The sequence below is a fragment of the Chironomus tepperi genome, unplaced genomic scaffold, assembly GCF_022539635.2.
Source record: "Chironomus tepperi strain 1889 unplaced genomic scaffold, CSIRO-AGI_Ctep_v1 contig_286, whole genome shotgun sequence".
Taxonomy (NCBI): domain Eukaryota; kingdom Metazoa; phylum Arthropoda; class Insecta; order Diptera; family Chironomidae; genus Chironomus; species Chironomus tepperi.
Genome location: NW_027226408.1, coordinates 157,698 through 171,659, shown reverse-complemented (window position 1 = coordinate 171,659; position 13,962 = coordinate 157,698). Strand labels below are relative to the sequence as shown.

General features: G+C 34.7%; 2 protein-coding genes and 2 long non-coding RNA genes across 4 annotated transcripts; all 4 read left to right on the top strand.

Annotated features, from left to right (window-relative positions):
- Window positions 1-348: 348 nt before the first annotated feature.
- LOC139092066 (uncharacterized) lies at window positions 349-1,906 on the top strand. Its single transcript, XR_011544566.1, has 3 exons — window positions 349-507; window positions 1,284-1,360; window positions 1,452-1,906. It is a non-coding gene; the product is annotated as an uncharacterized lncRNA (long non-coding RNA).
- An 888-nt stretch (window positions 1,907-2,794) lies between these two features.
- Window positions 2,795-4,678, top strand: LOC139092049 (uncharacterized). Its single transcript, XM_070642336.1, has 3 exons — window positions 2,795-3,065; window positions 3,148-3,224; window positions 4,084-4,678. The coding sequence occupies exons 1-3, from the start codon at window positions 2,852-2,854 to the stop codon at window positions 4,543-4,545; spliced, it is 753 nt and encodes a 250-aa protein (XP_070498437.1). The 5' UTR covers window positions 2,795-2,851; the 3' UTR covers window positions 4,546-4,678.
- Window positions 4,679-5,353: 675 nt separating this feature from the next.
- Window positions 5,354-7,867, top strand: LOC139092058 (uncharacterized). Its single transcript, XM_070642344.1, has 4 exons — window positions 5,354-5,588; window positions 5,655-5,731; window positions 6,323-7,708; window positions 7,791-7,867. Exons 1-3 carry the CDS (start codon window positions 5,354-5,356, stop codon window positions 6,785-6,787), a joined length of 777 nt encoding a protein of 258 aa, XP_070498445.1. The 3' UTR covers window positions 6,788-7,708; window positions 7,791-7,867.
- A 1,007-nt stretch (window positions 7,868-8,874) lies between these two features.
- LOC139092041 (uncharacterized) lies at window positions 8,875-10,885 on the top strand. Its single transcript, XR_011544563.1, has 3 exons — window positions 8,875-9,290; window positions 9,425-9,504; window positions 9,981-10,885. It is a non-coding gene; the product is annotated as an uncharacterized lncRNA (long non-coding RNA).
- The last annotated feature ends 3,077 nt before the right edge of the window (window positions 10,886-13,962 follow it).

Below are 13,962 nucleotides of genomic sequence, written 5' to 3'. Positions count from 1 at the left end.
TGGAATTTACTGGATCTTGTTGTTTGGGTCTGGAAGTGACCTGGATCCTACTGGATCTTGTTTTGTGGATCGGGAAGTGGCCTGAATCCTACTGGATCTCGTTTTATCTGTCTGGAAGTGGCCTGGATCCTACTGGATCTTGTTTTGTAGATCTGGAAGTGACCTGGATCCTGGGACAAAAATGCGCTTAAGTCCCTCGATCAAAAACACGAGGACTTTTGTAATTTTTTATTCTTGCATTTATATTTCACCATCAATTTCTCTATACGGTGTACTATTATAGTCATCTTTAGTTTAGTGAATAAATTCGGCAAGTTTAGATCTTTTCTAAAAATAATCAGCAAATTTCAATTTATTAAAGGATGCATATAGCAACTGTTAAATATTATTGTGGTTGTATTGATTTAAAAGTTGGTAGCTGCATATACGTCGGAATTGTTCTAGTTGGCTCATTTAATCTTTTGTTTAAAGTGATTTACGATTTAGAAAAAGAAGTACAATTAAGCTGTAAGTATAGTAAATCCAACAAACCGAGTTGACGTGACTTACTAACTTCCTTGGCTGGGGAGCACGAGGGCCCATTGTTGCGTGTAGGGAATGTCTAAATCCGTCCATTGGTTCTTCTCTATCCGTTTCATGGCTACTGTTTGATTAACGAGCGTGGGCTCGTCAGGTCTCACACTCAAACTTAATCTGCTTCATTAGTACCGCACCGCCTTAGCGGTTTGGCATAGCCAGAGCTGCCAAAACAGACATCTGTGACAGGCAAAAACCATACAATTTCTTGATTCTTTGTAAAGTTTTTCTTACAAAACCATACAAATGATCATGAAATTGATTGGTTTTTGCCTGTCACAGATGCCTGTTTTGCTACTCTGGGCATATTCAGGAATGCATCACGGATAGGTGGAAGGAGGTACTTGGGTAGGAGAGGCTGAAGGACGGTGTATACCTGTATTGTGCGTTATACTCTGCAGACCCGTGCACAGTTGACGTGACTAGAACATTAAAAAGACATTTAAATCCATTTTCTATTCCTGGGATTGAAATTGGGTCGGTAGGGTCGTTAGGATCGCTTTGTTAGACATTTTAATCCAGTGTTGGGTATAGCACTACTTGGTGGTAAGCCTAGACTGAAACCACATATGACAAACGGTTCATGGTGGCATACAGGTTGCCCGCCACTCAATTATCTGGACAATGACCCCGTTTTCTTTCAAATTTTTCCGTTTTTTTGTGAAATAGAAATAAATTTAAAAAAAATAATAATTTTTATTCTGCAGTCATCAAATGTGTGTTACTTGGATTATCTATTGCATCCATCATCACATGCCTTTTATTTTTCAATGGAGTGTATTCTGTAAGTATTCAAATTATTTGCCGAATAAGGCAGATAACTCATGTCACCAACCTGTTAGAACTGATGACATTTTAACTATTTTATTTCATAGAAAAAGCCGAAACTTTTGATTCCATTCATCAATTTAGAAGTGGTTACCTTTTTCCTCACATCAATTTTTGTGTTATTCGTGTTTGACATTTTCTCTGGAATTGTAATACTTTTTTTGGGCAACTACCTGACAGCTTGCATTTTTTCCTATTATATTGCTATGAAAAATGAATCTGAAGGACATGCTGATGCTCCAAAAGTAATTGTACAGCCCCAACAGATGCCTCAAAATTGTCAGCCTCCTACTGCTTTTTATCCTGCTCATCCTAATGCTTCTACGTGGACAAATGAGACGAATTTGATGCCGCCAAGCACCAATGATGTCATTGATAATTCAGCAAATAACAATGGAAAAAACCCTGAAAAAAGCCAACTTTAATGCGGATTATCGTCCGTCATTTGAAGTGTTGCTTAGTGAATGCTTTGTTCAGCTACTAAAAACATCAATAAAGTATTATGCCCTAAATTATATTTAATTAGACTAGTTTAGATTAGCCTAGTACTTTTTACAGAGTAATTGATAATAAAGGTCAATGAAGTTCTTCCTTAATGGAAGCAGCATTGGTCAAGTTGCTTATGAAGTCGAACAATCAACTCCAAAGGCCCGGGTTCGATCCCAGAGATAGTCTAGTTAGATTCGGGTGATTTGTCGCTATTCTAGTCACACTAACTCGGTTTGTGTGATTTGTGTGGCTAGGTATGTTGTATTGATATACCCTTGATCATGCAGCGTGTAGAGTTAAGGAAAGCAAAACGTCCATATGGACAAAAAATAGTCGTTTCTGCATGATAAACATATTTTTAGCATTTTCAATGAGATTCAGCATTCAAAGAACATTAAAAATCTCATAATTTCACAATTTAAATTTTAACGGATTTTTCAGATTCAAAAATTAAGTGTGGTGAATTTTTTGAGGTGAAATGCAAGGGACATGTTCAGTTTTTGTTTATGATTTTCATTAAAATTGATCAAAACAAGAGAATGAAGTTAAATATCTAAATAGCCGCTTCTGTCATAAAGGAACTGAAGAGAAGTAACTTAGCATACTATCGATCATCAATTAAAGCAACAGATCAGATAAATCGTTCCAATAAAGATTGTTGAAGTCAAAATTTTCAAGCATAAAACATGAAAATTTGTTTTTGTGCGAATATTTGGTTCCTCGTTTTGTGTGCAAAGTAATTCCTAATGACTAGACTATGCGTGAAAAATAAAAATAGATTTTATAGTGTCAAAGACTGAATATTTTTTTCTTTTTTTCAAACGAAACGAAAAGAATATCTTCAGAATTTCACCATCATATCTCGCGCATGCATCAATATTCCTTACTTTGATGTAGTTTAGTGGATAACTTCGACCAGTTTAGACTCTGTTACTTAAAATTCTAATTTTTAAACAAAATGGTTAATAAAAAATTTTGTTGTTGTTGTGATTTAAAAATTGGTAGTTGTATATACGTTGGACTTACTCTACTTTCCTCAATTTTTCAACTTCTTAACATTGGCAGTTTTAAAAGGAATGATTATGAACCATATGAATATAGTGGATATGGAGGATATAGTAGCGATTTTAGTTACGAATTAAGAGAATTTGAAGAATTACGAAATTCACCTCGTGAGTATAGCGAATCATGCTAATCTAGTTGACATGGCTAGAATACCGAATAAGCATCTAAAAAATAATTTTGATCCTACAGAATATAAAATTATGAGCTTTTTTGATTCAATCGCATACATCTTCTTATGCATTTTATTTTTCGTTGGAGTAAATATGGTAAGGAAGAATGTTCATGTTAAAATTAGTGACATTTCTAGCGCATTTTTGAGTTTTTTTTAAAAAAAGGCAGCTTTATAAGACACCTGGCTCGGTCGATCGGTCGGCTGACGTTGAAAACTTCGAAACTAGACACCGTAGATAGCTCGGAATGGTTTTAAACAGAGTTGTCACCTAAAAATCTATTACAGAACAAATTTGCCTTCTTGTAGGCTTAAATAGCCAATGCCCATATCTAGACAAAGGCACTGCCTAGCCAAAGGCAATAGTTTTTGCCTTTGCCTAGGTACTGCCTTTAATAGGCATGGCTATGTCTAGGCAAACCTAGTATTTTTTGTAAAAATGTGAAAAAATCACGTACCTACTCAAATATAGGCTAGGTTTGCCTAGGCATAGGCATAGGCCTGTGGGCAGTACCCACAGGCACCTATCTGACAACTCTGATTTTAAAAGATCAGTTCCATAAAGTTATTGCTACGCCGGGCATTTAAAAGTTTCAAATCAACACATAAATATGTCACATACATAACATTTCATTGTTTTACAGTGTTTTCCAATGTTTTTCGATGTTTTGACAGTGTTTACTGAACAAAGTTTGATTTTTTTTGACCGTTATTTGGTTTGAATTATGAAAATCCGTTAAATGATGAAGTTTCTGTTTTTTAGATCTGGAGCTGATCTGGATCCTACTGAATCTTGTTTTGCGGGTCTAGAAGTAACCTGGATCTTACTGGATCTTGTGTTGTTCTCGTTTTTTTCAGTCGGGAACTGATCAATTACTGATCGCTGAGACAAAAATGCGCTGAAGTGACTTGATTAGAACTAATAATTTTGTAATTTTTTTTTTATTATTTTCTAGAAAAGTCCATGTCTTTTGCTTCCATTCATCGTGCTACAAACGATAGAATTAATCTTGGGATTATTTTTGCTTGTAATGATGTTTTTTACATTGCCTAAAGTGTCTTTCTTTTTATTAGTAATATATGTGCTAATGTGTTGCTTAGTATATGACGTTTATTCCTATTATGTTACAATGAAAAATGAACCTGCCGAACCTGTATATGCTCCACAAGTAGTTGTACGACAACAGATGCCTCAATACGGTCAGCCTCAATATGTTTACTATCCTGCTCCAACAGCTTCTACAAATCAACAAGGTCCAATGGGTGCTGTTCCAATGTTTTATGCACCTCAACCTTACAATCCAAATGTTTGTGCATCTACAGCAGATGGGACGAATTCGATGCCATCAAGCAACAATGTTGTTACTGATAATTCAACAAATATTAATGAAAAAGTACCTGAACAAAACAAAGAATAATGCGCATTATTGGCACAGTTCCTGAAAATCTAGTCAAAATTGAAGCTTTCTTATATAATGTTAATTTCTATAGTCAGAATATGTTAACTAGTGATATAGTGGTGTCCAATTTTTGCTTGAGCCACGGTATACTTTTACAGTACAAAAATAAAGTAATATGCTTAAATTTATGCATTTGCTCTTCTGTTATTTCACAATTTATAATTTAACGGATTTTTCAGATTCAAAAATTGAGTGTGGTGAATTTTTTGAGGTGAAATGCAAGGGACACGTTCAGTTTTTGTTTATAATTTTCATTAAAACTGATCAAAACAAGAGAATGAAGTTAAATATCTAAATTAACGCTCATTGCCGCAGAAGGAACTGAAGAGAAGTAACTTAGCATACTATCGATCATCAATTAAAGCAACAGATCAGATAAATCGTTCCAATAAAGATTGTTGAGGTAGGAAGAATAGAATAGAATATAATGTTGGGTTTGGTTATAGCAACGGCACTGCGATCGATGATCTCTATAAAATGCTTATGTCCTTGATAAAACCAACAATGTCCAAAAATCGCTGTTTTTGTATATCCTCAACAGCCGCGAATTCCATTCTAAGATGTTTAACACGCAGTCTACATCAATAATATACTTATATTTGTATAGAAAATGGTTTTCATAGTGTGCAAACGAAAAGGATATCCTCAGAATTTCACCATCACATCTCGCGCGCATACGTACTCCTTTAGTCCGTTGGGTGTAGTTTTGTGGATAACTTCGACTAGTTTAGACTCTTTTTTTTAAAAAATTCTAATTTCTAAGAAAATGGTTAATAAAAAATTTTGTTTTTGTTGTGATTTAAAAGTTGGTAGTTGTGTATACGTTGGACTTACTCTACTTTACTCAGTTTTTCAACTCCTTGTCATTGGCAGTTTTGAGAGTAGTGGATATAGTGGTTATGGAGGATATAGTGGATATGGAGGATATAGTGGATATGGAGGATATAGTAGCGATTTTAGTGACGAATTAAGAAAATTTGCAGAATTACGAAATTCAGCTGGTGAGTATCGATTTGACTTGGCTAAAATACCGAAAAAGAATCTAAAAAATAATTTTGATCCTACAGAATATAAAATTATAAGCTTTTTTGATTCCATCGCAAACATCATCTTATGCATTTTATTTTTTATTGGAGTAAATATGGTAAGGAAGAATTCTCAAGTTGAAATTAGTGGCGCATTTTTTTTTTTTAAAAAGGCAGCTTAGTAAGACACTTGGTTCTAGGGTTCGCCCAGATGCGCATTCCTGCAGTTTCTATTGTTCTAGATGCGTATCCAGATGCGCATCCAATTGCATCCAACTCCATCCATCTGAATAGATATTTACAATTTTTAATTTTATAAACAACAAAAACATCAAAACATGTTTTCATTGTTTTACAATGTTTTCCAATGTTTTTCGATGTTTTTACAGTGTTTTTACAGTTTTTACTGAACAAAGTTTAAAATTTTTTGTCCGTTATGTAGTTTGAATAATGGAAATCCGGTAAATGATGAAGTTCTTAAATTTCTAGTATGACTTGGAAATTTCTGAATCTTGTTTTGTGGGTCTAGAAGTGAATTGAATCCTACTGGATCTTGTTTTTTAGATCTGAAACTGATCTGGATCCTACTGGATCTTAATGTGTAGGTCTGGAAGTGACCTGGATCTTACTTACTGATCGCTGAGACAAAAATGCGCTGAAATTACTTGATCAGAACGAATAATTTTGTAATTTTTTTTATTATTTTTTAGAAAAAGCCGAGTCTTTTGTTTCCATTCATCGTGTTTCAAATAATAGAATTATCTTTGGGATCATTGTTGCTTGTAATGATGGTTGTTGCTTTGCCTTTTAAAGTGTCTTTCTTTTTATTAGTAATATTTATAATAATGTGTTGCTTTGCATATGACGTTCATTCCTATTATGTTGCAATGAAAAATGAACCTGCTGAACATGTTTATACTTCACAAGCAATTGTACAAGAGCAGATGCCTCAAAACGGTCAGCCTCAATATGTTTATATTCCTGCTCCAACAGCTTCTACAAATCAACAAGTTCCAATGGGTGCTGTTCCAATGTTTTATGCACCTCAACCTTACGATCCAAATGTTTGTGCACCTACAGCAGATGGAACGAATTTGATGCCATCAAGCAATAATGTTGTTACTGATAATTCAACAAATAATATTGAAAAAGAACCCGAACAAAACAAAGAATAATGTGCAGCCGATAAGTCATTTCACAGTTCCCTAAAAATCTAGCCAAAATTGAAGCTATCTCATATAATGCTTATTTCTATATTCAGGACATGTTAACTAGTGATATAGTGGTGTCCAATTTTTGCTTGAGCCACGGTATAATTTTACAGTACAAAAATAAAGTAATATGCTTAAATTTATGCATTTGCTCTTCTGTTATTTCACAATTTATAATTTAACGGATTTTTCAGATTCAAAAATTGAGTGTGGTGAATATTTTGAGGTGAAATACACAGGACAGGTTCAGTTTTTGTTTATGATTTTCATTAAAATTGATCAAAACAAGAGAATGAAGTTAAAATTCTAAATTACCGCTTCTGCCACAAAGGAACTGAAGAGAAGTAACTTAGCATACACTCAATCATCAATTAAAGCAACAGATCAGATAAATCGTTCCAATAAAGATTGTTGAAGTCAAAATTTTCAAGCATAAAACATGAAAATTTGTTTTTGTGCGAATATTTGGTTCCTCGCTTTGTGTGCAAAATAATAGCTAATGACTAGAATATGCGTGACAATTAAAAATAGACTTCATAGTGTCAAAGGCTTTATGTTTTTTTGCAAACGAAACAAAAAGAATATCTTCAGAATTTCACCATCATATCTCGCGTATGCATCAATATTCCGTACTTTGTTGTAGTTTAGTGGATAACTTCGACCAGTTTAGACTCTGTTACTTAAAATTCTAATTTTTAAACAAAATGGTTAATAAAAAATTTTGTTATTGTTGTGATTTAAAAGTTGGTAGTTGTATATACGTTGGACTTACTCTAATTCTCTCAATTATACAATTTTTTGGAACTTGGAGCAGTGATAGAGGATATGGATATAGAAGAAATGGTGGGGTTTTTGAAGAATTTGCAGAAATGCAAAATTCAAAAGGTTAGTATCGCGAATCACACTAGTCTAGTTGACTTGACTAGATTACTGGAAAAGCCTCTAAAAAAATTATTTGATCCTACAGGATATAAACTTGTGAACTCATTTATTTCGTTCATATATATCTTCATATGCATTATATTTTTAATAGGCGTAGCAAAGGTAAGAACTTTAACCACAGCTTAATAAGACTCCATAATCGACCACTAGTTCGGTCGTTCGCCTGAACTCGAGATACCAGCAACCAGACATGGTTGGGAACTAATCAGTTACTGATGGCTAGGACAATAATACGCTGAAGTGACTTGATTAGAACGAATAATTTTGTAATTTTTTTTATTATTTTCTAGAAAAAGCCGAATCTTTTGCTTCCATTCATCTGGTTACAATACATAGAATTATCCTTGTTCGCATTGTTGCTTGTAATGTTGCTTGTTGCTTTGCCTTTAAAAGTGTCTTTAGTTTTTGTTTTAATATTTGCATGGTTGTGTAGCTTAGCAATTGACGTTTATTCCTTTTATAATGTAATGAAATATGGACCTGACGAACTCCGAAGCTCCGAAGCTCCACAAGTAGTTGTACAACAGCAGATGCCTCAATACTGCCATCCTCAATATGTTTACTATCCTGCTCCAACAGCTTATACAAATCAACAAGGTCCAATGGGTGCTGTTCCAATGTTTTATGCACCTCAACCTTACAATCCAAATGTTTGTGCATCTACAGCAGATGGGATGAATTCGATGCCATCAAGCAACAATGCTGTTGCTGATAATTCAACAAATAATATTGAAAAAGTACCTGAACAAAACAAAGAATAATGTGCATTATTGGCACAGTTCCTAAAAAACTAGTCAAAATTGAAGCTATATGTTAACTACACTTTTACAGTACATCAATAAAGTAATATGTTCAAAATTATGCATTTGCTCTTCTATTATTTCACAATTTATAATTTAACGGATTATTCAGATTCAAAAATTGAGTGTAGTGAATTTTTTAGGTAAAAAACAAAGGACACGTTCAGTTTTTGTTTATAATTTCCATCAAAACTGATCAAAACAAGAGAATGAAGCTAAATATTTAATTTAACTCATCTGACACAAAGGAACTCAAGAGAAACAACTTTGCATCTAGCTAAACATCAATAAGAGAGGATAAATCGCTCCAAAAATTAGGATTTTGGGGGAACTTTCTCAGTAATTCTCTCTTTTGAGAAAATGTTTGGTTCCTCGCTTTGTGTGGAAGTTGATATCAAATATTGTTCGCAAAAATAGATTTCGAAGATTGAATATTTTCGGACGGCCTTGAAAAAAAAAAACGAAAAATAATGTGTTCTGAATTTCACCATCACTTCTCGTGCTCATACTTTTTTCTTAGTTTTGTTTAGTTTATTGCGTAAATTCGACCAGTTTAGATACTTTTTTTTAAATAATCTTAAAATTCCTTAAAATGGTTTCTACACATTTTTGTCGTTGTTGTGATTTAAAAAGTGGTAGCTGCGCATACGTCGGTGTTAATTTGGTTTTGACAGTTTTGGGCTTACTTGGATCATTTTTTTTGTTCACGGAACGGGAAATTCGCGGTAATTATCGCGGATCATAGTAACCGAATTGATGTGGCTAGAACAGCGGAAAAGTATTTAAATCCGACTACTTTTCCCTGTTACTAAGCACAGCTGATTTACAGTCAATTTTAAATTATTAACTTTTTCTATAGGTGAGCAGGTTTTTTTCACCTTTTTACACTCTATCGCAACTATCATCATATGCTGTTTATTTTTCAATGGCGTGTCAAATGTAAGTACTTTAATCAGTATCATCATAGTCCAATATTAATAATAGATTACTACTATGCTTTCCCATCTGGTTTCGTCACGGTTACGTCTCGGTTCCGTTTTGGTTCCGTCTCGGTTCCGTCTTGGTTCCGTCTCGGTTCCGTCTTGGTTCCGTCACGGTTCCGTCTAGGTTCCGTCTCGGTTCCATCTCGGTTCCGTCTCGGTTCCGTCTCGGTTCCATCTCGGTTCCGTCTCGGTTCCGTCTTGGTTCCGTCTTGGTTCCGTCACGGTTCCGTCTCGGTTCCGTCTTGGTTCCGTCACGGTTCCGTCACGGTTCCGTCTCGGTTCCATCCCGGTTTCTGGATCGCGAAAATCTACCGGGGCCGGAACCGGGACGGGACTTAACCAAGATTTAACAGTCTCAGTTCCGGTACCGGCATCGAGAAAGCATAATTTACTACTGGATTATAATTCTTAAATTCTTTTATTATTTTTTAGAAAAAGCCGAACTATTTGCTTCCATTCATCATATTACAAGTGATTGAGTTATCCTTGGCAGGATTATTGCTTTTAGTCTTGCTTTTTACAAATTTGGCAGGGTTTCTCTTTTTACTTGTAGTATTTTGTATATTCTGTTCCTTAACATATGACGTTTATTCCTATTATCTTTTGATGAAAAATGAATCTTCTGGACATGTTTATCCTTCACAAGTAATTGTACAACAGCAGATGCCTGTAAATTATCAGATGCCTCCAAACTATCAGATGCCTCCAAATTTTCAGCCTCAATATGTATACTACCCTGTTCCAGTAGATGCTACAAATCAACCAATTTCAAATCCAGCCATGCCAAATGCATATCCACCACAACCTTACAATCCTAATTTTACATATGTTCCACTTTCGATGCCACCAAGCAATAATGCTGTTCCTGAAAAATCAACAAATGAAAGTGAAAAAGTACCTGAAAAAAGTCAACAATAATGTGGATCATTGAATGCCATTTGAAACTTTACTCAACTTTACTTAACTTTACTAACGCTTTTAATAGCTTTTTAAGAAACTAGCTACAATTGAAGCAATTTTACTTACTTACTTACTTCGCTGGCCGTACAGATCAAGTGTGATCCATGGCCTCCCTCAGTCGGATCCTGAAGCTGGCTCTATCGCTGGCTACCGCTTGCCAATTTCCAATTCCAAGTGTGACACTATCTCTATCGACAGCTTCCTTCTATGAGTTCTTTGGTCTGCCACGAGATCTCTTGAAGCAATTTTATATAATGTTAAATTCTATAGCCTTATATACATATATGTTAACTATCCTTTATAGCAGTGTTTTTTGAATTTTATATTAGGCAAGGTACTCCTTTACAGTACAACAATAAAGTATTATGCTTAGAAAATTATGTCTAGTTTTACTTCGACTTTTTACAGAGGAATTGATAAAAAAGGTCAATGAAGCTCTTACTTAATGGAAGCAGCATTGGTCAAGCTGGTTAGGAAGTCGGACAATCGACTCCAAAAGCCCGGGTTCGATTCCAGAGATAGTCTAGTTAGATTCGGGTGTTTTATCGCTGTTCTAGTCACACCAACTCGGTTTGTGTGATTTGTGTGGCTAGGGTATGTTGTATTGATATACCCTGGGTCATGCAGCGTGTAGATTTAAGGAAAGCAAAACGTCCATATGGAGAAAAAAACAGTCGTTCCTGCATGTTAAACATATTATTAGCAATTTCAATGAGATTCATCATTCAAAAAACATTTAAAATTCTACATTTGTTCACAATTTAATTTTTAACGGATTAATCAAATTTAAAAATTGAGTGTGGTGAATTTCTAAGATGATTTACAAAGGATACGTTCAGTTTTTGTTTATGATTTCTCACAAAACTGACCAAAACAAGAGAATGAAGTTAAATATCTAAATTCACGCTCATTGCCACAGAGGAACTGAAGAAAAACAACTTAGCATATACTCGATCATCAATTAGAGCAACAGATATATAATAAAAATTGTTGAGGTAGGTAATTTTCTCAAAAATTTCAAGGAAAAAAACATGAAAAATTTACTTTTGTAAGAATGTTTGATTCTTCGCTTTGTTTTGAAGTTAATAGCTAATAGACTATGAGTGACCAAAATAGAATACATAGAGTTCATCAAATACTGAATTATTTTTCGAACGACCTTGAAAACAGCATGCTGTCGTATTTCACCCTCACATCTTGTGTACATGCGTATTCTTTAGTTTTGTTTAGTTTATTCTCTAAATTCGAGCAATTAAGATACTTTTTTATTTAAACAATTAATTAATTCTAATAATTATTAGAATTTTATTGGCGTTAATTCTATTATTATTATATTAGTAGGATTAGAATGTTTAAACACCTAAATTGCTTTTCTTGTTAAGTTTAGGTATTTAAAGTAATTTACGAATTAGATAAAGGAGTAAAATTAATGCGAAGGCATTGCGAATCACACAAACTGATTTGACGTGACAAGAACAGTGGAAAAGCATTCAAATCGATGTTATTATCTTGGAATTGATAATGGATCGTTAAAGTCTTTTTTTGTTGACATTATAACCCAGAGTTGTAAATGGTTAACCATGGTGGTAAGCCTTGACCGAACCCACATATGGAATACAGTTTATAGTGGCACACAGGTTGCCGATCACTTGCCAAAAATGAACAATGACCAAATGTTGGTGTATCTATATCATATGGACTGAAGTCGATGGTTCCAAGCTACAATGCTACATCCCATGATGCGTTCCTCCATTAAATACACGTGCACATGAAATTTGCCTTTAGACAAGACTCATGTTGGTCATTTCAAAGCCATTTGTAAGTCAAAGTGGCCATATGGTGGACCAAGCAGTCATTGCCTGCCTTGCAGATCATTTAAGTCAATAAGCTGACAAAAGCGTCACCACAGAAGTGGTTCTGATCCAACTATATGCTGTAGGTCTAATGAGTGAAGTGGTCTGGTAAATTGTCACTCATTAAAGAGTCATTACCCGCTGAATGCCCAAGTCCTCCGACTTGGAGCCTAGGTTGGTACAAAAAGCCTTCCATCTGACTCTGTTGCTGGCTATATCACAAAGCTTGTACAAATTCTCAGTTTTGACATTAAACTGGCATTCCTTCATTACTGTCCTACGCCATATTGTACTTGGAGCACCTGGACGCCTTTTACTTTGTGGATTCCAAGCAAGGGCAGTATAGCAAACTTATGTCTCACCCCCAGCTACAACACTATTCCGTTTTCGAAGTGTGTGACCTATCCAGCCATATTTACACAATTGTGCAGAATGCACTAGTGCAGCTCTGGATCTCCATAATCTTAGTTAGTCCTTCATTTAACAAAAAATTTTCAATTCCAATATTTAAGGACATTATAATGAGTTACTTACTTTCTGTTTGAATTTATTCATTCAACTACTTTTTTCTCATTTAATTTCACAAGAACGCTGCAACTACTCGAACAAAAGTCTCTTGAGGACCACTCGAGAGCTTAAAAATTTCTTCAAATAAGTCGTTAATTGACTTTTTTTTCATATTTTTCTGAATGAAGACTTTTATTTCCATTCAACCGACTTGTGCACTCAATTATCCATAATAATAAAATTCCTTCTTGTACACCCTTCAAAAAAAAATAATGAAATTTTTTTGTTCAACGGCCATAGGCACATAAAAGTATAATAATGATGCAGTACGGAGAATTACAATTTTCTAAAAATAATATTTATTCTAATTTTATTATTGAATTGTTATTTGCTTTTCGCATCAGTTACGATGTTATTCGCTTGTTTGCTTTAGAATTTTTAATATTTTTTTTTTTCTGTTCTGTTTTGCGGTTGAGTGACATAAAGCATTTGACAGACAGTTTGGTGACTGACTTTATTGGGGTTGAGAGTTAAATTGAGGAAATTTGAAGAATGATGTTGATTGAAATAGACTGGGAAGCACTTATTTACTTACTGGAACCATGCTGCTCCGATGTGGAGCCTAGGTATCTACAAATGGCCTTCCACCTGACTCTGTTGCTGGCCTTATCACAAAGTTTGTGAAGGGAAGCACATTGCATAGAAATGATCGAATTTTTGGTCTGAAACTGACCTAACTCTGTCATCAGACCGACTTGACTCTGGCCTTAGACTGGATTTCATCGAATATGGCTTGAAACCAGAGTCAACCTATCCTGGAGCCAGAAATTCAGCCATTTCTTACGTCGTATGCTTTTTGGGAAGATTTGCACTTCGTATTAGCATTTTCAAGCAGTAAGCAACCAAAACACAAGCTTCAGGCCCCAACTATGGGAGGCTATAGACCATAATTGATATGTATGACAGACAAAGTAAGTAAGTGACTAGAATGACACAATGCAGATAATTTTCCAATTCAGCCAAGTTGCTGTTAAGACAGGTTCGTGTTTTTCCGTCAACACGGTGACTTAGCAGCGTGCTAGCGGCTAATTTTT